Source organism: Polypterus senegalus, chromosome 7 (genome assembly GCF_016835505.1).
Source record: "Polypterus senegalus isolate Bchr_013 chromosome 7, ASM1683550v1, whole genome shotgun sequence".
In the NCBI taxonomy this organism is placed as follows: Eukaryota; Metazoa; Chordata; class Cladistia; order Polypteriformes; family Polypteridae; genus Polypterus; species Polypterus senegalus.
Window position 1 is genome coordinate 122,052,252 of NC_053160.1, and position 23,231 is coordinate 122,075,482.

The 23,231-nt window shown below is 39.1% G+C and overlaps 1 protein-coding gene across 1 annotated transcript in view; it reads left to right on the forward strand.

Annotated features, from left to right (window-relative positions):
* The window catches only part of sgms2a (sphingomyelin synthase 2a), a 180,144-nt gene that overhangs the window by 65,288 nt on the left and 91,625 nt on the right, over positions 1-23,231 (forward strand). The window contains exon 2 of the mRNA XM_039759218.1: positions 2,479-3,066. Coding sequence (XP_039615152.1) covers positions 2,585-3,066 — 482 coding nt within the window. The 5' untranslated portion in view covers positions 2,479-2,584. The remainder of the gene's footprint in view (positions 1-2,478; positions 3,067-23,231) is intronic.

Below are 23,231 nucleotides of genomic sequence, written 5' to 3' on the forward strand. Positions count from 1 at the left end.
AGGTTTCAGAGATGATTTCTTTGTACCTTGAAGCATTTTTAAGTCTTTGACTTTAGTGTCCATAGTTTAAATTGTACCTTCCGATTAAACCTTAATAATATTTATTTAAATTTGTGAGAATAATTCAAGTTTTGGTATTCTTTGATCTTAAATTATTTTCATTGGTAGATCTTGTGACTAGCATTAGAAGAATTATTTTATGGTTTCTTTGAACCATCTGATTTATCTGTTCTTGTGTTGTCAAAACTGTAGTTTATTTATTCACTTTCTCAAATTCAAGTTTATTGTCATGTTTATGTGGTACAATTAAATTCCTTAGAACATTTGACAACAATACATCCCCAACAAAAATACACATACACACACACACATATACTCACACAAAGAATACATAGCATACAATTTTATATTAATATGCTATATACTGTGCACAGGTGGTGTATTTGTATGTATATTTACAGTGTGTGTTTGTGTTCAAGTCTTATTTTGTTAAAGGATCGTTTAGAGTGTTCCCTTTTACCATATCTATACTCCTTGAGACTGAATGGCGGAGAATTGTATTTTGGATGCTGGGTATTACAAGTAGAGGTTTCTACCACTCAGCTGAGTAGCCTACTGCCAATCAAGCTGCTTACCTAAGCATGTTGCTGTAAACATTTATTGACAGATGTGTATGAAGGCACAAAAATATTGAAAATGGTGTGAAAGTTTATAATGTGCAGAAATATTTCTCATAATTTGTTGTGCGTGCTACTTATTCATCCAAATCAAAACCATTTTACTGCATTCATGAATAAAAAATCAAACGTTGCTAATAAAAGTTACTTGAAATTCCTTTGAAGGTTGAAGGTCCAGGTACCGTAATTGGGAACTGTCATAACCTGAAACCTGATTTTGTGAGTGTGTGTATATACAGTGATTATTATAATACATTATATTAAAATATTTTTATTATGGTTGGTTGGCTCTTCACTAACCATATGATTTGTAGATAGAAACTGTCCCTGAATTTACTGGTGCCAGTGGCCTTGTGTTATTTGCCAGAAGGAAGGAGTAAGAAAAGTAGCTGAGCAGTATGGCTGTGGTCTTTATTTATACTGTTTGCCTTTTTAAGGAAGCAAGTGTTGTATAAAGAGAAGAAAGCTGGGTGCAAATGATATTTTGTGCTGTTTTCATAACCCTCTGCAGGGTTTAACGCTCATGAGCCAATTAGGTATGATGCAGCCTGTAATAATAGATTCCACTGTGCATCTGCATCTGCAGAAGTTCATGAGAACAGATGTCTGAAGAATTAAAGGCATTGGTAAACTTTCTTGACAAGAGTCAAAATGTGTTGGGCCCACTTCAGTTTTATTTATAGTGCAGTTCTCGCATCTTTTGCCATTTAGTGTAAGCAATAGGACTGAGGAAATGAATAATCAAAAATAGCAGAGCATCACATAATATTCTTAGACTCACTTCGTTCCACTTCATTGTCACTGGGGACTACAGTAGAGTTTTTTCGAGTAATATCAGATGTTGGTAACAAGTCCTGGATGGCTTGAGCACAGATTTCCTTTATGTACATACCCACACTTTGATCCATATTGAGCCAGATCCCCCAAGGACGAAAGCCTGGTGAAAACTCTCATGCAGACATGGAGGGAGTATACAGATTACCCACCAAAAGTAAATCATAGACGAGGACATTTACCAACAAAATCGTTACATTCTTTGATGGTCATGTATTCTGTATGGTAGAGTTTTTCAGGTTCAGTCCTAGGAGACCCCTATAGCTTCAGGTTTTTGTTCCCACCAGTTTTACACTCCGTGAGTTATTTAAACTCTAAATGATCTCACTGCTTAATTGACTGGACTTTTTAATTTTATGTTATATTGCATTCATAACAAATACAGTAGTATAAGATTTATAAGAAATGTATAAATATATTTGTATTTTTTGTCTTAAATTCTTGACTGACACTTTTTTCATTTTCCTATTTTTCTTTTTCATTTGTTCTTTTGATTGAACATTAAAAATGACATTTAACAATGAGTAGAGTATACACCAGGGTGAATGACTTCGAATTCTGAAAGGTTTAATCTAATTGAGCATTAGACCCAGTTGTATGCTTTTTAGTAAAAGACAGCTTAACCAGAACAATCCTGGAAAATTAAAATTAAATTCATCATAATGAAATTCTCGGACAGTAACACTAAGTTATCATAATCTAACATACATAAATGCTTGCTTTATTACAATAAAAATCAAGCAAACACATTTTTGTAACTTTGCAATGGTACCAAAACATTGAAGCTAGAAATCAACAGCTTCCTTAACTAAGATTTGGAACCTAGCTAAAACCAAAAGTTGGTTGCGATGGAAACCTGTAGCCATAGCAGGCCCCCCCAGGACTGAATTTGAGAACTTCTGTTTTATGATATGTTTTTTTTTTTTTTGTGATCTATGTCTAATTGACATTTTCTATGCATTTGCAGGGAAGTGAAAGTGTTGTGATCTGAAAACAAGGCCTTCATTGGTATTCTTTCAAGGATCCTTCAAGAAACTTCTTTTACCTTGTACATTAAGACCTTTAAGGGCAGGATGGATTCACCAAAGTTGCTCCGAGAGGTGGATTCTGTGGACGCACAGCTAGATGTACACATGGAAGCAGAGCATAGCACTCTCTCCAATGGTTTTACAAGAACTGTTATTGCCTCTGCAGTTAATGACCATGGAAACTGTAACCAAACTAAACAAAGCACCTTGCCTAATGGGTTAAGGAAAGGTACCAGGAAGCAGCAGGACTATATCAAAATTTCTGTGCCTGAACCAAAAAACCGTTTGCCCTTGGAATGGTGGAAAACGGGCATTGCCTTTGTTTACGCTCTCTTTAATCTTGTACTTACAACAGTTATGATCACTGTGGTGCATGAGAGGGTCCCATCAAAAGATGCCAGCCCACCCCTGCCAGATAAATTTTTTGACTATATTGACCGTGTTGAATGGGCTTTTTCTGTATCAGAAATCAACGGGATGGTATTAGTGGGACTATGGTTCTGTCAGTGGCTCTTCCTTCGATACAAGTAAGGTTCCCTTATTTGATAAAATTTTCTTAATTGTAGTATTTATTTATACATATCAAACATTTATAAACCAGATACACAAGACGTTATATTCTTTCCTAAGGAGCACAATAGAAAAATTTAAAATCTGTTTGTTGCAATGTTATTGTCTGTTTTAAGAAATTCTGAATTTATTCTGCCCATGGAACCATGAAGCATTTCATAATATTCCAGTAAATGATAATGCAGACAACTATATATAAACTAGTTAAACATGATTAGCTAGGCTCAGCACAATTTTTGGCATTGGACTTGTGATTTGTTCAAACTGATAAAAATAGTCAGATGCACTTTTGCTTCCATGAAAGTAAAAGCAAGATCAATAGAATGCAATGTAAACAGAACAGCTTTCGATAAAATCTGTCCATTTTCTCTTCCTTTTCTTTGCAAATTCAGTCACTGACTTTTATAACAGCTGAACATTTTTAGCTTTAAATATTCATTTTGAATTGAGGGAGGACAATGTGTCTCTTAAGAGCTTGCACCTTTCTAAATGAAAATACACTGTTATGTTTAATACTTGTTAAGGGCAACCATCATGCCAACACTTCAGCATAATGCAAAAAAAGTTCAAATGGAAAAGGTAATTAGTAAATTGAGAAAGAAATAAAAGCTTAGTGTCTGTGTGCAAAATGTCTGATTAACGTGTTGCAGTTCTTTATAGAAAATAGGACTATGTCATTACTGTGCACATAAATCTCTATAGAAATAACAAATTAATTTATTGCACTATATAGAACAAAAAACTAGTTTTGTATGCATATATTTTTAATAGTACTTGAATTTAAGTATGTATTGTTGGAATGCCTTGGATTTTTTTTAAATCCTGAAGTGGAGGATCTCACTGCTATGTCAAGGCCAAAAAAAAAAAAATCAGAGTTTGAGAATGTACAGTAGACATGGTATAATATTTAGGTGCGTTCAGAAACTTAGTAGTTTTGAAAGTTAGAGCATTAAAAAAATGGTTACCTCATCAAAGAGTCAAGTATCATATTTTTGTTTATTGAATATTTTTGTAACTGTAAGTCATATTAAAAAAAAAAAACGCAATAACAGAATGCAGTTACTTGTGTTAGTAAAATACATTAAGTACATGCTTTTTAACTGCACTTTACAAACTCAGGTAGTTGAAAACATAGCCCACGTAGTCTTGTGGTGGCTCAATAGCTTCGAGAGAAAGCAGATTCCACTTCACATTGTATTAAAATTGATGTGCTAGTATAAGTTGCTGGTTATGGAGGATCTATGACTAATTGTACTTCAGACTTCTTAAGCCTACCATCTAATAGAAAATTAAAATCTCTTGAAGTCTAAAGCTAAAATTGTTGGCTGTTCCTGGAGAGCAGATCTGAAGCTTTCCAATAAATGATAGAGTCCGAAAAATATCAAATCATTATAATGTGTAGATAATGCAGTTATGAGGTTGCTTTTAGTGTAAAGTAAATATGAAAGATTAAGGAGGTGTATAAAATGTTTTGTTGTGTAAATAAATTTTTTAAATGTGCTTATAGATCGACACTGACATAATTACTTTCCTCTGTCATTTATTCCTGGGTTGTGAATTATCTCAAGCAGCAGGAGGAGTGAAATGGTGTACAAGAGGCTTATGCAGCATTTGATCAACATGTATTAGAGATTTGTTTTACCTTTCAGACCAGTAAAAAAGAGGGAAATATACAATATATTATTATAAGTTAAAGTGACCTCTCTTATGAAGAGTAATTCATAATTGAAGTCACACATAATGTTTTTCGGTTTTCATATTTCAGTAAAAGATTTTGAGATTTCAAACATTTGTACAGTGTGTTCTATTTCAGAACTGAAACACAATTTAATTGACAATTTTCCTTGAAGAAAGAAATATGCCAGATTTCAACAAAATTGTTCAACCAAGAACCAAGCTGTTTCATGCAAACAGATAGACATACAAAATTAGAGCCATCTAGATGAGAAAAGCACAACAAAGCTCGCCAGTCCTATACAACACATCCACCCATCCATCCTCTTCTGCTTATCCGAGGTCAGGTCGCGGGGGCAGCAGCTTGAGCAGAGATGCCCAGACTTCCCTCTCCCCGGCCACTTCTTCCAGCTCTTCCGGTGGAATCCTGAGGCGTTCCCAGGCCAGCTGGGAGACATGGTTCCTCCAGCGTGTCCTGGGTCTTCCCCAGGGCCTCCTCCCGTTTGGACGTGCCCGGAACACCTCGCCAGGGAGGCGTCTAGGAGGCATCCTGATCAGATGCCCCAGCCACCTCATCTGACTCCTCTCGATGCGGAGGAGCAGCGGCTCTACTTTGAGCCCTTCCTGGATGACTGAGCTTCTCACCCTGTCTTTAAGGGAAAGCCCAGACACCCTGTGGAGGAAACTCATTTCAGCCGCTTGTATTCATGATCTCATTCTTTCAGTCACTATCCATAGCTCATGACCATAGGTGAGGGTAGGAACGTAGATCGACTGGTAAATTGAGAGCTTTATCTTCCAGCTCAGCTCCTTTTTCACCATGACAGACCGATGCAGAGCCCGCATCACTGCGGACGCCGCACCAATCCGGCTGTCGATCTCACGCTCCATTCTTCCCTCACTCCTGAACAAGACCCCGAGATAATTGAACTCCTCCACTTGGGGCAGGATCTCGCTCCCAACCCTGAGAGGGCACTCCACCCTTTTCCGGCTGAGGACCATGGTCTCGGATTTGGAGGTGCTGATTCCCATCCCAGCCTCTTCACACTCAGTTGTGAACCGATTGAGAGAGAGCTGAAGATCATGGCCTGATGAAGCAAACAGGACAACATCATCTGCAAAAAGCATTGACCCAATCCTGAGTCCACCAAACCGGACCCCTTCAACACCCTGGCTGCGCCTAGAAATTCTGTCCATAAAAGTTATGAACAGAATCGGTGACAAAGGGCAGCCCTGGCGGTGTCCAACTCTCACTGGAAACGAGTTCGACTTACTGCCGGCAATGCGGGCCAAGCTCTGACACCGCTTGCACAGGGACCAAACAGCCCTTATCAGGGGGTCCGCTACCCATAGTCCCTGAGCACCCCCCACAGGATTCCCTGAGGGACATGGTCGAATGCCTTTTCCAAGTCCACTAAACACATGTAGACTGGTTGGTCAAACTCCCATGCACCCTCCAGGACCCTGCTAAGGGTGTAGGGCTGGTCCACTGTTCCATGACCAGGACGATAACCACACTGTTCCTCCTGAATCCAAGGTTCAACTTTCCGCTGGACCCTCCTCTCCAGAACCCCAAATAGATTTTTCCAGGGAGGCTGAGGAGTGTGATCCCTCTGTAGTTGGAACACACCCTCTAATCCCCCTTCTTAAAGATTGGGACCACCCTGATCTGCCAATCCAGAGGCACTGTCCCCGATGTCCATGCGATGTTGCAGAGATGTGTCAACCAAGACAGTCCTACAACATCCAGAGCCTTGAGGAATTCCGGGCGTATCTCATCCACCCCCAGGGCCCTGCCACCAAGAAGTTTTTTAACCGGTGACCTCAGTCCCATAGATGGGGGAGCCCACCTCCAAGTCCCCAGGCTCTGTTTCCTCATTGGAAGGCATGTTAGTGGGATTGAGATTGAGAATGACCTTTTGGGCACAGCCATCAGCAGTGTGTCTGTCTGAGGAGAGAGTGGAGTCGAGAGGTTTACTTACCTTAGCAGTGACATTCATGTCTCTGGTGACTCTTCCTATGAAGTTGGTAGACGGATTGAGAGAGCATGGGGGGTCATGAGGTCACTGGAAAAAGGGGTGTGTGGCGCTCCCGATATCAATGCAAAAGGACGAAGGTCTGAGTCCTTAGAGTCCTGGTGCTTCCTGTCTTTTTATATGGTTGCGAGACATGGACGCTATCCCTTGCGAGACATGGACACTATCCAGTGACCTTAGACGAAGACTGGACTCCTTTGGTACTGTGTCTCTCCGGAAAATCCTTGGGTACCATTGGTTTGACTTTGTGTCGATTGAGCGGTTGCTCATGGAATCCCGAATGAGGCACATTACCTGCATTGTGAGGGAGCGTCAGTTATGGCACTACGCCCATATGGCGCGTTTACCCAAGGGTGATCCAGCTCGTAAGATCCTTATATATTTTTTTAAAGATTTTTAAGTACAAATATAGTTAATTATACCATAGAATGCACAGCATAATAGTAAACTACATGTAAAAACATTGAATAACACTGAGAAAACCTTGAACAACAGAGAAAACTTAACACTATAAGAGTTTGCGCTATAGCACTACGAAATGATTGCTAAAAACACTTTTTTTAATGAGTTTTAAGCACAGTGGAAAAAAAATGAACATTTGAAAAATCCGTAATTTAATAAACCACCAAGAAAAGTAACATTGTAACAATGCATCCTATGAACCGATCGCTGTAAACAGAAGTGAAATGGAGGTTAAAATCCAATAGTAAAAAGTCTTCATTAAATACGAGTTTAAAACAATGCTCGAATCTGTTTCTTTAAAAACAATCCCGGTGCATTCTTTAACTGCCTTCTCTCTCTGTCTCGCTTGCTGTCTCTTGTGTGTGTGTCTCTCTCGTGCGGGTGCACACGTGTGTGTGTGTGTGTGTGTGTGTCGCGCGCTCTATCTCTTTCTCTCTCTCTTACTGCACAGGGAGAGACTGAACACGTATGGAAATCATCAGTGTGCACAAACCGAAAGGGAAACTGGCTTGTTTGTATACCGAAGTGTGTGGTCGTGAACAGATGCAAAAGTTAGGCAAACTTTTTGGCCATAACCCGATTTGTACGTGTTCAGAGACATTCATGAACCGAGGTTCCACTATATCGTTCTTAATTGTTGTTCTCATTTGCCCTAGGAGTCGCATTGGAATTAATAGTCTTATACGTCTTATACAGCTGTTTTATCCTTTGCAGCTTTATTTTTAACTCTTTATTAACCCATTGTGGAGTGCTCTTTCATGTCCTACTAATTCCAAATTTAGGTATGTACCTGTCCGGCTTATATGTAAAACATTTTTTAACCTGTTCCACTGCTCTTTGACTGTCTCCACACTTAAAAACTTATCCCAGTCCATTCTCTTAGATTTATCTGCGTTTGCTCAAAATTTACACTACCAAATTTAAATTTAACAGTTTTAGCCTTTGCATCCGCACTCTTTCAAAACTCTGAGAACTATATATTATGGTCACTTAACCCTAGTGGTTCAATCACCTCCACACACTCAATTCTGTCCTGATTATCACTCTGCATTAGTACTTTAGTAGTTCTGGTAGTTAAAGTCCCCCATAACTATAATATCCCGCTTTAAACTTGCATTTCTAATATTACTAAAAAGCTGTGTGTTGAAATTACTGTCATTAATACCAGAGATTTTCAACCAGTGGGCCATGGCACACCAAGATTTTTTTTAAAACAAATTAATTAAAGACTTCTTTAAAGATATACGATGAAAAAGATGTCTACAATGCATATTTTATACCATTTTAATGATATACAATGAATGTATAATTTCATGTATTTATAACCAGTTTACATGTCTGAACTTGTTAAAAATGTGTATATAAAAAATATTTTGTATTATCAATTTATTTTAATTTTCTTCAATAATATACACATTATATTTATGTTGCATGCACTCCGTGCTGTGTAATTATTCCAATGAACGCATCTCATTGTCAAGCACATGTAGTGTCCCTATTTATCCTCCACTACGCCATGGCTGAATTTGATCACAGAAAAACACGTATACCATAAATAATTATTTAAATTTATATAGCGCTTTTCTCACTACTCAAAGCACTTTGCAAAAAGGATGCTTGGAGGACCTGGGATGTGAACCTGTGATCATCTTACTGTGAATCAACAGCACTGTGCCACCTGGTCATAATACAATCAACAAGGCAACTGATAATTTTCAGTATTTTTTTTATTACAAAGTATCATAAATAATAGTTTCATAAAGCTGCTTTGGAGCAAAAAGAGTAGGTAATTACCTTTTTTTGTAAATCAATCAAAATTATACCTATTTTTTGTCATATCAGCAAAAAATATAATACATTTTTTGGTATGCTGTACAATTTAGTAGTTTGTGTGCCATGAGATGAAAAATATTGAAAATCGCTGCCCTACACTGTTGAAAGATGGATTGATTGTCAACCCACTAACCCATTCTGTAAGGGAAAAAACAGGCAAGGCTAATTTGCCTTTTTGGACTACATTAGGAAGTGTTTCTGTTTTTTAAGGACAGAAATGAAAAGTATGTCTTTATGTGAAGGTTTTGAAACCTAAATGTGAAGATTTCTGCCCTTAAAAGCTTAAAGTAATTTCTTTTTTTATGGTCAGAGATACAAAAGACAGATTAACACAGCTACCACACTTCTTTTTGCACACTGTATTTTTAGGCAGTGTTTGTTGTGTTTTTTTTTTTTCTTTTTCTTTCTACTGTTTTTACCATCTGTCAAGACTGATTCAGGGACAATTTCCTGAGCTATGAATTAATTTCACTCAATTGCTAGCCGACAGTTTGTGAAAAAAATATACATTAACCATTTGTTTGCCCAGTACAGAACTGATTAAATGGCTTTGTGTGCCTCTTTGGCACCTACCCTCTGTACATGTACTCTGTCTTTAAACAGCATGATTGCTTTGTTTGCCATTCATTAATTTTTCAACATCATGTTGTTAAAAAAAGCAAATACTTAAAAGGAATTTATCAGTTTTTCTTTTAAGCCAAATGCATTTTTAATTATTGCAGTAGTTAAAAAGTGATCAGGATAGATATCCCACTATAATAACAATTTCCGCCTTCCTGAACTGGCAAAATCTTTAAGAGATAATACGACCTCCAACCCACCCCATATTTAAAGATGAAATATTTCTGGGACTTTGTCCACTAATTTAGTTTTGGCTGTTTTTTTTTCAATCAATGCAAAAATATATTTTAAAGATATGCTGAATTTTTATCAGACACAGGTAAACCTTTTAGATTATCTGACCAGTGCTTACTTGTTATTCCACATGCTAAAAACAAAAGGGGGATAGAATCTTTTGTGTTATTGCCCCCAAACTCTGGAATTGCCTTCCCCTTGAAATTAGAGCATCTAGTTCTGAAACTACATTTAAAACTTGATTAAAAACACATTTTAGACCAGCATTTCTTTCTTGTTAGGTTGTTTTTACTCTCTATTATGTATTTTATGTAATTTATTTGTTTTTAGTTATAATGGCTTGTTAATATTTTTGTACACAATTTCTTATGAAATATCACATTTTTATGCAATACTGTTTTTCAATTATCAGGAAAAAACGTTTACCTTGAATATATCAAGAAAATAAGCTGCTTCATCACTCTGTGGATGTGATAGTCTGTCGTGGTAATATGTTAAAGTACAGTGTTTACAGCACACCTCATTATTTACTTTTCATAAAACAGCAAACTGAATGAAGAATGGCTCTGAGGCTAGAGATCTGCACTGGCAATTCGGAAGGTTGACGGTTCGAATCCCGTAAATGCCAAAAAGGGACTCTGCTCTGTTGGGCCCTTCAGCAAGGCCCTTAACCTGCAATTGCTGAGCGCTTTGAGTAACTGATAAAAAAAAAAGCGCTATATAAATGTAATGAATTACAGTGATCCCTCGCTATATTGCGCTTCAACTTTCGCAGCTTCACTCCATCGCGGATCTATAATAATAAAAGGCAAACCGATGTACTTACTTATTTCGATGGTATGACGCCACTGTCGGCCACCATACTGAACTTTCCAACGTCACCAATTTTCAAACTTCCCGTGTAGGTAGAAGGCTGAAGCCATCATCACGAAATTTGGTAGGTGGCTTCCCTGTGCTAACCAAAACCGATGTACGTACTTATTTCGGTGATATGACGCCACTGTCGGCCGCCATATTGAATTTTCCAAACCTCACTAATTCTCCAACTTCCCGTGTAGGTAGAAGGCTGAAATTTGGCAGGCCTATTCCTTACAGCTTACTTACAAAAGTTAAGCAGGTTTCATTTCGAAATTCTACGCGTAACGGTCATAACGATCAACAATGTCCGCCATATTGAACTTTCTTATTCATGGCCCCATCTTCACGAAATTTGGTAGGCGGCTTCTCTGCGCTAACCGAAACCAATGTACAGAGGTGTGAAAAACTATTTGCCCCTTCCTGATTTCTTATTCTTTTGCATGTTTGTCACACAAAATGTTTCTGATCATCAAACACATTTAACCATTAGTCAAATATAACACAAGTAAACACAAAATGCAGTTTTTAAATGATGGTTTTTATTATTTAGGGAGAAAAAAATATCCAAACCTACATGGCCCTGTGTGAAAAAGTAATTGCCCCCTGAACCTAATAACTGGTTGGGCCACCCTTAGCAACAATAACTGCAATCAACCATTTGCGATAACTTGCAATGAGTCTTTTACAGCTTTCTGGAGGAATTTTGGCCCACTCATCTTTGCAGAATTGTTGTAATTCAGCTTTATTTGAGGGTTTTCTAGCATGAACCGCCTTTTTAAGGTTATGCCATAGCATCTCAATTGGATTCAGGTCAGGACTTTGACTAGGCCACTCCAAAGTCTTCATTTTGTTTTTCTTCAGCCATTCAGAGGTGGATTTGCTGGTGTGTTTTGGGTCATTGTCCTGTTGCAGCACCCAAGATCGCTTCAGCTTGAGTTGACAAACAGATGGCCGGACATTCTCCTTCAGGATTTTTTGGTAGACCGTAGAATTCATGGTTCCATCTATCACAGCAAGCCTTCCAGGTCCTGAAGCAGCAAAACAACCTCAGACCATCACACTACCACCACCATATTTTACTGTTGGTATGATGTTCTTTTTCTGAAATGCTGTGTTCCTTTTACTTCAGATATAACGGGACATTTGCCTTCCAAAAGTTCAACTTTTGTCTCATCAGTCCACAAGGTATTTTCCCAAAAGTCTTGGCAATCATTGAGATGTTTCTTAGCAAAATTGAGACGAGCCCTAATGTTCTTTTTGCTTAACAGTGGTTTGCGTCTTGGAAATCTGCCATGCAGGCCGTTTTGCCCAGTCTCTTTCTTATGGTGGAGTCGTGAACATTGACCTTAATTGAGGCAAGTGAGGCCTGCAGTTCTTTAGACGTTGTCCTGGGGTCTTTTGTGACCTCTCGGATGAGTTGTCTCTGCACTCTTGGGGTAATTTTGGTCGGCCGGCCACTCCTGTGAAGGTTCACCACTGTTCCATGTTTTTGCCATTTGTGGATAATGGCTCTCACTGTGGTTCGCTGGAGTCCCAAAGCTTTAGAAATGGCTTTATAACCTTTACCAGACTGATAGATCTCAATTACTTCTGTTCTCATTTGTTCCTGAATTTCTTTGGATCTTGGCATGATGTCTAGCTTTTGAGGTGCTTTTGGTCTACTTCTCTGTGTCAGGCAACTCCTATTTAAGTGATTTCTTGATTGAAACAGGTGTGGCAGTAATCAGGCCTGGGGTGGCTACGAAATTGAACTCAGGTGTGATACACCACAGTTAGGTTATTTTTTTTACAAGGGGGCAATTACTTTTTCACACAGGGCCATGTAGGCTTGGATTTTTTCTCCCTAAATAATAAAACCATCATTTAAAAACTGCATTTTGTGTTTACTTGTGTTATATTTGACTAATGGTTAAATGTGTTTGATGATCAGAAACATTTTGTGTGACAAACATGCAAAAGAATAAGAAATCAGGAAGGGGGCAAATAGTTTTTCACACCACTGTACATACTTATTTCGGTGGTATGACGCCACTGTCAGCCGCCATATTGAACTTTCCAACATCACTAATTCTCCAACTTCCCGTGTAGGTAGAAGGCTGAAATTTGGTACTTATTTCGGTTGTATGATGCCACTGTTGGCCGTCATATTGAACTTTTAACGGAAACCGATGTACGTACTTATTTCGTTGGTATGACACCAATGTCAGCCGCCATATTGAACTTTCCAACGTCACTAATTCTCCAACTTCGCGTGTAGGTAGAAGGCTGAAATTTGGCAGGCCCATTCCTTACAGCTTACTTACAACAATTAAGCAGGTTTCATTTCAAAATTCTACGCGTAACGGTCATAACGGTCAACAACGTCCGCCATGTTGAACTTTCTTATTTACGGCCCCATCTTCACGAAGTTTAGTAGGTGGCTTCCCTGAGCTAACTGAAACCAATGTACGTACTTATTTCGGTGCTATGATGCCACTGTCAGCCGCCATATTGAATTTTCCAACATCACTAATTCTCCAACTTCCCATATAGGTAGAAGGCTGAAATTTGGCAGGCTCATTCCTTACAGCTTACTTACAAAAGTTAAGCAGGTTTCATTTCAAAATTCTACGCGTAATGATCATAACGGTCAACAACGTCCGCCATGTTTAACTTTCTTATTTATGGCCTCATCTTCTCGAAATTTGGTAGGCGGCTTCCCTGCACTAACCGACATACCAATGTATGTACTTATTTCGGTGGTATGATGCCACTGTCGGCCGCCATATTTAACTTTTCAACAGTCTTTGTTACTTATGGGCTCATCTTCAAGAAATTTGGTACACGGGTTCCCAACGCTAACTGAATCCTACTTACGTACATATATATCGCCCATAGCCTGCAGCTCGGTCACCGTGTGAGGCGGCGTTGGGTCCCCCATCTCAACGCCTCCCACGTTCTTGGCTGCCTGCCTATATAAGGCCGTCCGTTGCTCCAGTCTCTACATTCCCTTCCTTGCTTCGCCACGGGATTCACATCTCCCTACTGATAACTACAGCCTTTTTGTTTAATCCACGGCTTCTCCGCTGTTTTATTGTTTGTTTATTACAATTATAGTTATTGTATAGGTATTTTACACTTACTTTACATTGCTCAGGTACCCATTTCCTTTATCATTCCAACCCCCATTACCATGTCTATCGAGATGATCACTATCGATCAAAGAACTATCACTTACCGAGTGGTTTCCATGCCCGGAGATGGCACCTACCTTTTCCATTCTCTTTGTTACATATTGCATGGCCATATCAGGCTCACTCTTGATATCCGGAGGAACATTGTGTCTTATGTATTGAATGACTGGAACAGGTTCAAGGTGTGGACTGATAACGGTACAGGAGATAATTATACTACACAGGAGCACTATAAGAGTGAAATGCTTAAGCCCTTTACCTATGGTTCTGCATGTGAATTGATGGCTGCCGCTGAATTGTTCGGTTGTCGCTTTCAAGTGTACCGAAATGGCCAAATATTTTACACCTTTCGACAACCGCCAATGCCTCTTAAACATCTTAGATTCACAGGTGACGATTTCAGTAATGGACACTTTTATGTTTATGAATGTTTAAACTCTCAAAAGCTGGATGTGATTTTATCGCTGAAACCGTTTGTGTGCTTACAATGCTTGACAGATGCCGAATGTCACTTCAATACAACAAATCCTGCAAATACTGTCATAATTGAAACAAACTATGAAACTCAAACCGATTATGAGAGCAGCAATCCAAGCTGTGAGATTTGAGACAAGATTACTGTTCACATGGCCAACTGTAAGTTGCATGCTCAAGAGTAAGCTCAGCGCACAGCTTGGTCATGTTACAACCAGAGGGGCGAACTGACAACATGGTATACAAAGAGATCCTTAACAAATCATTATTGGCATATTTTCCGTCAGTTTAAAAAGGTTACATTTTCTTCTTAATAAAAATTTTAATGCAGTACTTCGCCGCTGCGAAGCGTGGGTATTTTGCTAGTTTTAAATGTAAGCATGTCTAAATATATATCGCGGATTTCTGCAGACAATGGGTCTTTTAATCAATGGTACATGCTTCCTCAGTTTGTTTGCCCAGTTGATTTCATACAAGGGACGGTATTGGCGGATGGCTGAGAAGATACCCAATCGGAGCACGTATTACATATATATATATATATATATAATTCATTAAGGCAAGACAACCATGGAAAGCACGCCGGAAGGGGCGTGGATTCACTAAGCCGCTGACAAGTGAGACACCTTATGGCGCACGTAGGAAGGAGCCATGCCCACCAACTCCAAATCCATTGGATACGACGACGACTCGCAGGGCCACACCCACCAATTTGGACGCGACGACACAGAAAAAATGGCATCATTTATATTCGTCTGTTGTAGAGGCCACATGCAGTGCAGGTCAGGTTAATGTCCTGTGCATGTCATGCACCTCCGAGCTATGTTAACTGTTCATAGAGCCATGTTTCTCGCGGAGGTGAATCGCCATATGCAGCGTGTGAAACGGTTTGCGAGGGGAATCCCATGGGATCCTTAAAAAAAAAATCCTTTACAACTAACGTTAAAGCACAATGATGTAAGCAGTCTTTAAAAACTGACTTTTCTGTTATGACGCACGACCGTGTGCACCATAGCAAACTGTTTTACACGCTACATACAGCTATTCGCATCCGCGACAAACAGCATCTTCTTAGATGCTCCTGCAAGAACACGGAAAATGTTTTCCTGCCCACCAACACTCCTTTTTCACCGGCCGGCGTCTACCCTTGCTCTCTAGGCATTCACACCGCCTGCCCATTTGCCCGGATGCAAAAACTCACCGACCACCCAGTTAGTCCCTTTCGCCTGTGGTAAGAGTCCATATGCACGTCTGAGTCCCGCGGCATTTGTTATGCCGCGGGTTCACTATTGTGTTGTATTTTGCTCTCTCCAGAGTTCCATCTTTTCATTCACTTACTGTTGTATTCTCACACCAACCCGTTTTAGACATCTGTGTCTTTCCAGAACTGTTTAACATTCAATAAATAATTATGCATGACATTGACCGTGTGTCTACCCAGCGTGGGTAAGCCGTTGAACCCCATTCGGGCTGCAAACCGTGGAATTCCCACTAAGTGCGACTCATACTCTCCCACTGCTTACGTCCCAACCCTTTGTACACACCCCCCTCCCACCTCGCTACTACCGTGGCCGGGTGTCTTAGTGGATTATACTGTATATAGAAAAGCAGCCAGATCCGCACAGAGCAATGAAAAGTCTACGTCAGTCACAAGTACATCTGGACTGTATAAAGACGACGACTCAAGTGACGAGTTGGAGGTGGGCACATGAGCGGGCAGTGCATACTGAACGAGAAATCAGCAGACTAGCATGATGGACGGAGCTGAATGGATGTCCTTCTCCTCTCCTCCCGTTCCAACCTCCGCGCCGTGCAAGCCATCCCTCCGTCTGGCAGGAGGAGGCGCGAGGATGGTCCGCCAGTTTTCAGTCACGGACGATTGTGTGTTGGTTCGTTCCGTGCATTGTTACAATGTTGCTTTTCTTGCTGATTTATTACATTACCGATTTTTCAAATGTTACTTTTCTCCCTGTGCTTAAAAATCATTAAAAAACCGGCCAGATTATGCGGCGTATGGTACGGCGCGGGTTGGTTAGTATTAAATAAAACTCCTCAATGATATACGATATGCTTCTTGCACGGTGCTTCGCACATTTCAAAGCTCTAACAGCCCGTATTGATTTTTGATTGTTTGCTTTTCTCTGCCTCTGTTTCTAAAATTATCTGCTCCTGACGAGGGGATGTGAGCAGAGGGGCTGTTTGCTTAGAGGATAGGGACGCTCCTCTAAAAAATGCTGAAAAGACTACCTTCACATTGATCCCTTCATTGCGGCAGCTTTATCGCGGTGCTTCGTTTACTTAAAAGCCCAACAGCCCTATTGATTTTTGTTTACTTTTCTCTCTCTCTGATATTCTCTGCTCCTTACGGCACTCCTTTGAAGAGGAAGATATGTTTGCATTCTTTTAATTGTGAGAAAGAACTGTCATCTCTGTCTTGTCATGGAGCACAGTTTAAACTTTTGACTAAAGGGTGTTATTTCATGTCTAGAGGGCTCTAATAATGTTAAAAAACGTATTTAGAAAATTGTAAACAGGTTTTCTATGCTCTAACTGAAAAATTATTTATAAATAAAGATTTATAAATAAAGAATCCTACTTCGTGGAAATTCATTTATCTGTCTGGAGCGGATTAACCGCAATAAACAAGTGTTTACTGTATAACTGTGCAGAGAATATTTATAAACAGTGTGAGAGAGTTACTAAGGGCTTAAAATATATAAAAATAACAATACAAACATATGGTTTCTACTTCGCGGATTTTCACCTATCGTGGGGGGTTCTGGAACGCAACCCCCACGATCGAGGAGGGTTTACTATATAATAATTATTATTATTATTATCTTTTCAAATGCTGGTCATTGTAAACAGTTTGCTTCCCATTTGGATTTCATTTATATTGCATGTACTAATGTTTGCTTATTCCTTCCAATGTATTCATTTAAATGGTTACAACAAACTGGAGTTATCAAGAAAATATTGACTGGAAGGCAGGAACCAATTACAGACAGTATGCCAGCCCATTCCAGAGTACACACTTTTCCAGACAACCATAGTCATGCATAGTAGTTTGAATGTAGTCTCCAGCCAGTCAAAATTCAAAAGAAGGTTTCTCAAGGTCCTGTTCTCAGCATTGTAACTTGTTCCAATTACCATAATAGACATATTAACACTAGAATTACCAGAGCCTACAAAAAAACTTGTAGATCCTTCCCACCTTAAAACGCTATGTATTGATAAGCAGCAAACAGCAAGCAGCCTACTATCACATCCCCCACCCCACACAGTTTTCTCAGCTCAAGTCTGTTTACCTGCATGTCAGTTGCTTAGAGTTGTATAGAGTGAGAAGTCAAGCAAAATGACACCTTTTTATAAATACTATATCGTTATTTGGAACACTAGCATTTCATGTGTGTTTTCCATTTCTACAGTAATCTGTGTAAACACATTGTTAAAACAGAAACTTTTTCATATTTTAGTAATACATGTTACAAAATGCAGGCATTAAAAATATAGAATATGTGAAGCCTGAAGTCCAAAGATCAAATAAACACTTTCACAAAAGGTTCAAGAATGATACAAGAGCTTCCGTGGCGTAACGGTAAGATTTGCTGCCTTGTAATCAAGGGGCCACCAGTTCGACCCCCACTACCTCCTATATTTGCCGTTTTCAGTAGTGCGCTACTCTTATTGTTAATATTATACAGTACACACATACATTTGGTTTGCGTCTGTAACAGACCATGTACATTTATAGTACTATACTTGTAAAAGTTACCTTTTTTTCTTCACTTGTATTCTCTCACGATCATGATACATACTACCGCCCTAGGGATCTGACACCGTTAATTTTTATTTGAAACTGGGAATAACTGTACATGTGAGTAGTGTTTTGAGGCAATGGAACTGGACATTCTCTGATCTCTAGGGATAAAAACTGACACACAAACGCTGCTGAATCTGCCTCCTTCGTATCTCACAATCACTTTTTTTTTTATTCAGTTTTATTGAGTGTTCCTGCTCATGCAGAATTAGTATGCACTTTATGGTGTATGATGTCAAAAAAAGACAAAAAAAAAACCCACACGTAAGTATATGTGACATTTTGAAGAAATCATTTTATGACCCGAATAGTACCAATCACAAAATGTCATCGCACTAATGCAATATTATTTGAAAACGAACAGCGTCAGATCGAGTGTGAATTTACGCTTGTGCTGTTACTTTGAGTCAGATCAGGAGAGGCAGGCAGGCGGGCAGGATGTCTAGGCTTTTAGAGCGTGATCGCCATTGAGAAAATAAAACTCAAAAAAGGAGAATGCAACATCAACAAGCTTCTGTTCCAGGACAGCCGCTTCCCCAGGAAAGTAAACTGAGTCAGTGTCAAGTGCCCATTCAAAGTAATAGAAACCACAGCATAGAGAAAAGTGTGCGCATTGCAACAGGTACACACGTCGTAATGTAGGAAAGACGGTTCTTGCAGTATGGGGGAAAAAAAAGAAAGAGACAAATATATTGGACACTGGGTATAAATTTATGGTACTTGTAAAAGTTAGCTTTTTTGAGTTTTATTCTGTCAATGACGATCATGCTGTAAACCACCCCCTCCCGCCTGCCTGCCTGCTTGCCAGCCTCTCCTGATCTGACTCAAATTAACAGCGTGAACGTAAATTCACACCCGATCTAACGCTGTTCATTTTCAAATTCCATTGCCTCAAAACATTACTCACATGTACAGTTATTCCCAGTTTCAAATAAAAACTAACCGCGTCAGATCCCTAGGGCGGTAGTATGTATCGTGATCGTGAGAGAATACAAGTGAAAAAAGAAAAGGGTAACTTTTACAAGTACAGTACTTGTGGTGTTATGGGTCCACAGCTCACTGAGCAAAGGGCGTTTCTTTTTAAATAAATAATCACCGTACTCGAGGCGGGTTTGTGAGAGGGCGTAGTTGTCATAGCAAGCCACTGGTTGATCTGCAGTGTGGGCGTTTCTCACCTAGTGCACAAATGAGGGATTGCCCACATCCATGATTGTTCCCGTGGCTAATATGCTGCAGCTGCTATGGCCCCTCACAATATAAAAGAAGCGCAAGGCGGTTGGGAGGGAGATGGATGGAAAAGAAAAAATGAAACAGATCGATGAAAAATGAAAAGGACGGAGGTTACAGGAAGCGAGAGAGGAAGTAGGTTGGTGCGAGAGAGACACACGGAGTGTGTGGTGAGCCAGTGAACAAGCGCTCGTGGGCAGCTGCGAGGAAGCTGGGTGTTAGGCCGACACCCAGGCGTTGGAGTTGGAACGCGCTCCTGCTGAGCGAGCAGGTAGCGGTAATGACCAGGGAAAGGCGACTGGCCGCAGAAGGCCGGAAAGGCAGCGGGAGTTGCAAGGCTTGGTGTTACAGTCCTTGGTGTGAGCATCCTAGAGACTAAGAAGTCCAAGTCTCAGGCCTGGGATGAGTGCCAGACCGAAGCCAGGATCGGGAGGTCTCCAGACCTGTGTGTGAGTGTTGAAAAGGGCAGCTGCAGAGAGCGTCTCGCCTGTTGCATTGGCCCGTATGGGAGAAGCAGGTGAGACGCCAGCATAGAAGAGCACTGGGCTTGTTGTTGCTGTTTTTAAAGACTGCTTCCTGAGGAACATTTTAACCTCGTCTTTAAAAGGATTTTTTTTTGTATTGTTTTAACCTCCACGTTTTTCTTTTATTGGATTATTTATTGAACTTTGAAAGCACTGTACTTTTTGAACACTTTGTTTTTGATTGTCTTTGTAATAAAAGCACTTTGCACATTTATACCATCCCCTTGCTCAATTGTTTATTGCCTCAACTGTCTAGCTCATCTGTGACATTACCGACGGTGTTGGGTTCAAGGGCTCCTGAACACCAATGGGAGCATGGAGCCGAACCCGCATCGTCACAGTACTATAAATGTACATGGTCTGTTACAGACGCAAACCAAATGTATGTGTGTACTGTATAATATTAACAATAAGAGCAGCGCACTACTGAAAACGGCAAATATAGGAGGTAGTGGGGGTCGAACTGGTGGCCCCTTGATTACAAGGCAGCAAATCTTACCGTTACGCCACGGAAGCTCTTGTATCATTCTTGAACCTTTTGTGAAAGTGTTTATTTGATCTTTGGACTTCAGGCTTCACATATTCTATATTTTTAATGCCTGCATTTTGTAACATTTATTACTAAAATATGAAAAAGTTTCTGTTTTAACAATGTGTTTACACAGATTACTGTAGAAATGGAAAACACACATGAAATGCTAGTGTTCCAAATAACAATATAGTATTTATAAAAGGTGTCATTTTGCTTGACTTCTCACTCTATACAACTCTAAGCAACTGACACGCAGGTAAACAGACTTGAGCTGAGAAAACTGTGTGGGGTGGGGGATGTGATAGTAGGCTGCTTGCAGTTTAAAGGACAAAAGACACTGACGGAGAGGTGCAAAGCGTTTTAAGGTGGTTTACTCTCAACTTGTTTACACTTATGCCTCAGTGTGCCAGTCAGAGAACTGATTTTAAAGTAGCAGGAGGAATGGGCCCCATTGTCATATGGAATGCAGCATGGCCTTATATTTGAACACTGATTGCTATGGCTTTTTTACCATTACAGCATGATGAAAAACAATTGTCAGCATATTATATTATTCTTTATTCCCTCTGGTGTAGTAACTTCTTTATTATATTTAATTGCATTATCTCCCCTAAGCTTTTTAGTTACCTCTTTTGAACTTGTTTAGCTGAAATGATTGTCTTTCTTTGATTGTCATTTATTCCAACATGGACCAACTGAAATCCACTTGTACCCTTAACCAGAACCAATTTACACACCCAGGGAGGTCTCTCATCAATACACTAGTCAGGCAAAAAATTAACATTCATCTCTGTTCATATAAACCATCATATCCACCCCCTATTAACTGAGTATTTCATGGTGACTCTCTGGTGCTCATTTATCCAGTCCACCACCCAAAATGTTTCAAGTTACTCAGGGATTGATATGCCTGGAAGTTTATACATCTAGCTTTATGCCTGATTGTGTCTGCTAATCTCGTCTGCAGTTTCCTTTTCCACAACTCTTTGAGTGTAGACTATACTATAAAATACTATCCGAGTTAGTCCAATTCTTTGTTTCAACCCGTATCTTTAAATTCAATATTAGTGTTCATCATTTGTGGTCTTTGAGAAAAAAATTTTTAAAAAATCCAAACTTTTACTTTTTAATTAAATATTACTGTAATTTCTAAATTGATAGTAACTTAAATATCACAGTTGAATAGTGTACAAATATTATTGGCAAGGCTTGTGTTTTTTTAGCAATGAAATGTTTCACACCAGGGTTTCTAGAAATAAGTATTATAAAAAACTGTACCCCAAGTTATCGGACTCCTTAAACCTTACAAAAGGCCTCTTTCTGATGTCATAAATATACTTTTTTAATCCATTGCAAAATGGCGTATTTAAATTAAGAACTTCAAAACAATACATAAGTAATATTATATTGACAACCTCCTAACTTTTGAAACTTTTTGCTGCATAAAAGAGACTGCCTTCCCGGGTTTGACATTTGAAAAGAGTGTTGTAAGATTCTGCCGTTTGTCCCCACTGCATTTGTCATGGCCTGGGAACCAGCCAAGGAGACGCACGCTTACTTTGAATACTTATTTGTTTTGTCTTTTTTTGTTTTTTTTCTCCTGCCATCCTTGACAAAATTTCCAGAAACTTGCCATGACTGTTAAACTGAATTAATGAAAATTGCATGGTTTGTTGAGTAAGTTGCATGATGTGGCAAATTATTGATGTTTTTAACAATGTATCAGTTCTAGGGCTGCAACTAACTTTTTTTTGCTTACTGATTAGTTTTGTAATTATTATTTTTATTATTTGATTAACCATGGGGTTAAAACAAAATGAAACATTGTGCAAAAGTGCAATCATTTTTTTGTTTTAAAATGAAAGTTTTATTCCTTGCACAAAGCTCTCCTTTATAACTATGATACAAGGGTACTCTGAAATTTCAATTTTCTGAAAAAGAGCATAGGAACAAGTCCTGTTACTAACTGTAAACTCTAGCTTAAAGGAATAATCCATAATAAAAGATAGATAATTTTTATTTGTTACTTACTCATTATAGTTTTAGTCATGTTTTCATGCAGAACAAGAGAAAACAGTTTGTTACAATTGGACATAATGGTGATCTGTTCTGTCGAATGGAAAACAGTAAAAAAAAAAATTCTTGTGTAATTCATGTCGCATGATCCACATATATAAATCTGTATGCTCAAAATTTGCAAAATGCATGCATTTTTTACTAAAATGTTATTAATACTTCTAGACAACTCAGCATGCAAGATAAACAGGAAGACACAGTTGCTTAATACTGTGCTTCTGAACTGGACAGGACTCTTGACCAATGAATAAGGGGGGCAGGTGGATCTTCAATTATACATTTTTCTTGGCCACCAGTTCAAAATCTGTGGTGTAATTAACATATGAAAAAAAAAATGTTTGGGTGGTGTATTTCTTTAACACTTTCAAAGCTGTTGTTGACATTGAGGATGTGAAAATATTGTTTAGGTATTAACAAAAGTTGCCTAGAGTGTATTGTTTGTTTTTATTGCCTACGTAGCAGCAGAATGTAAGATGAACCAAATTACTTCTGTTATCATTGAGGGACAAAATAACTTTGTAAAGGAAGTGTTACATATTGCTGATGACCTGAATTCTATACTGTATGATGGAGATTTT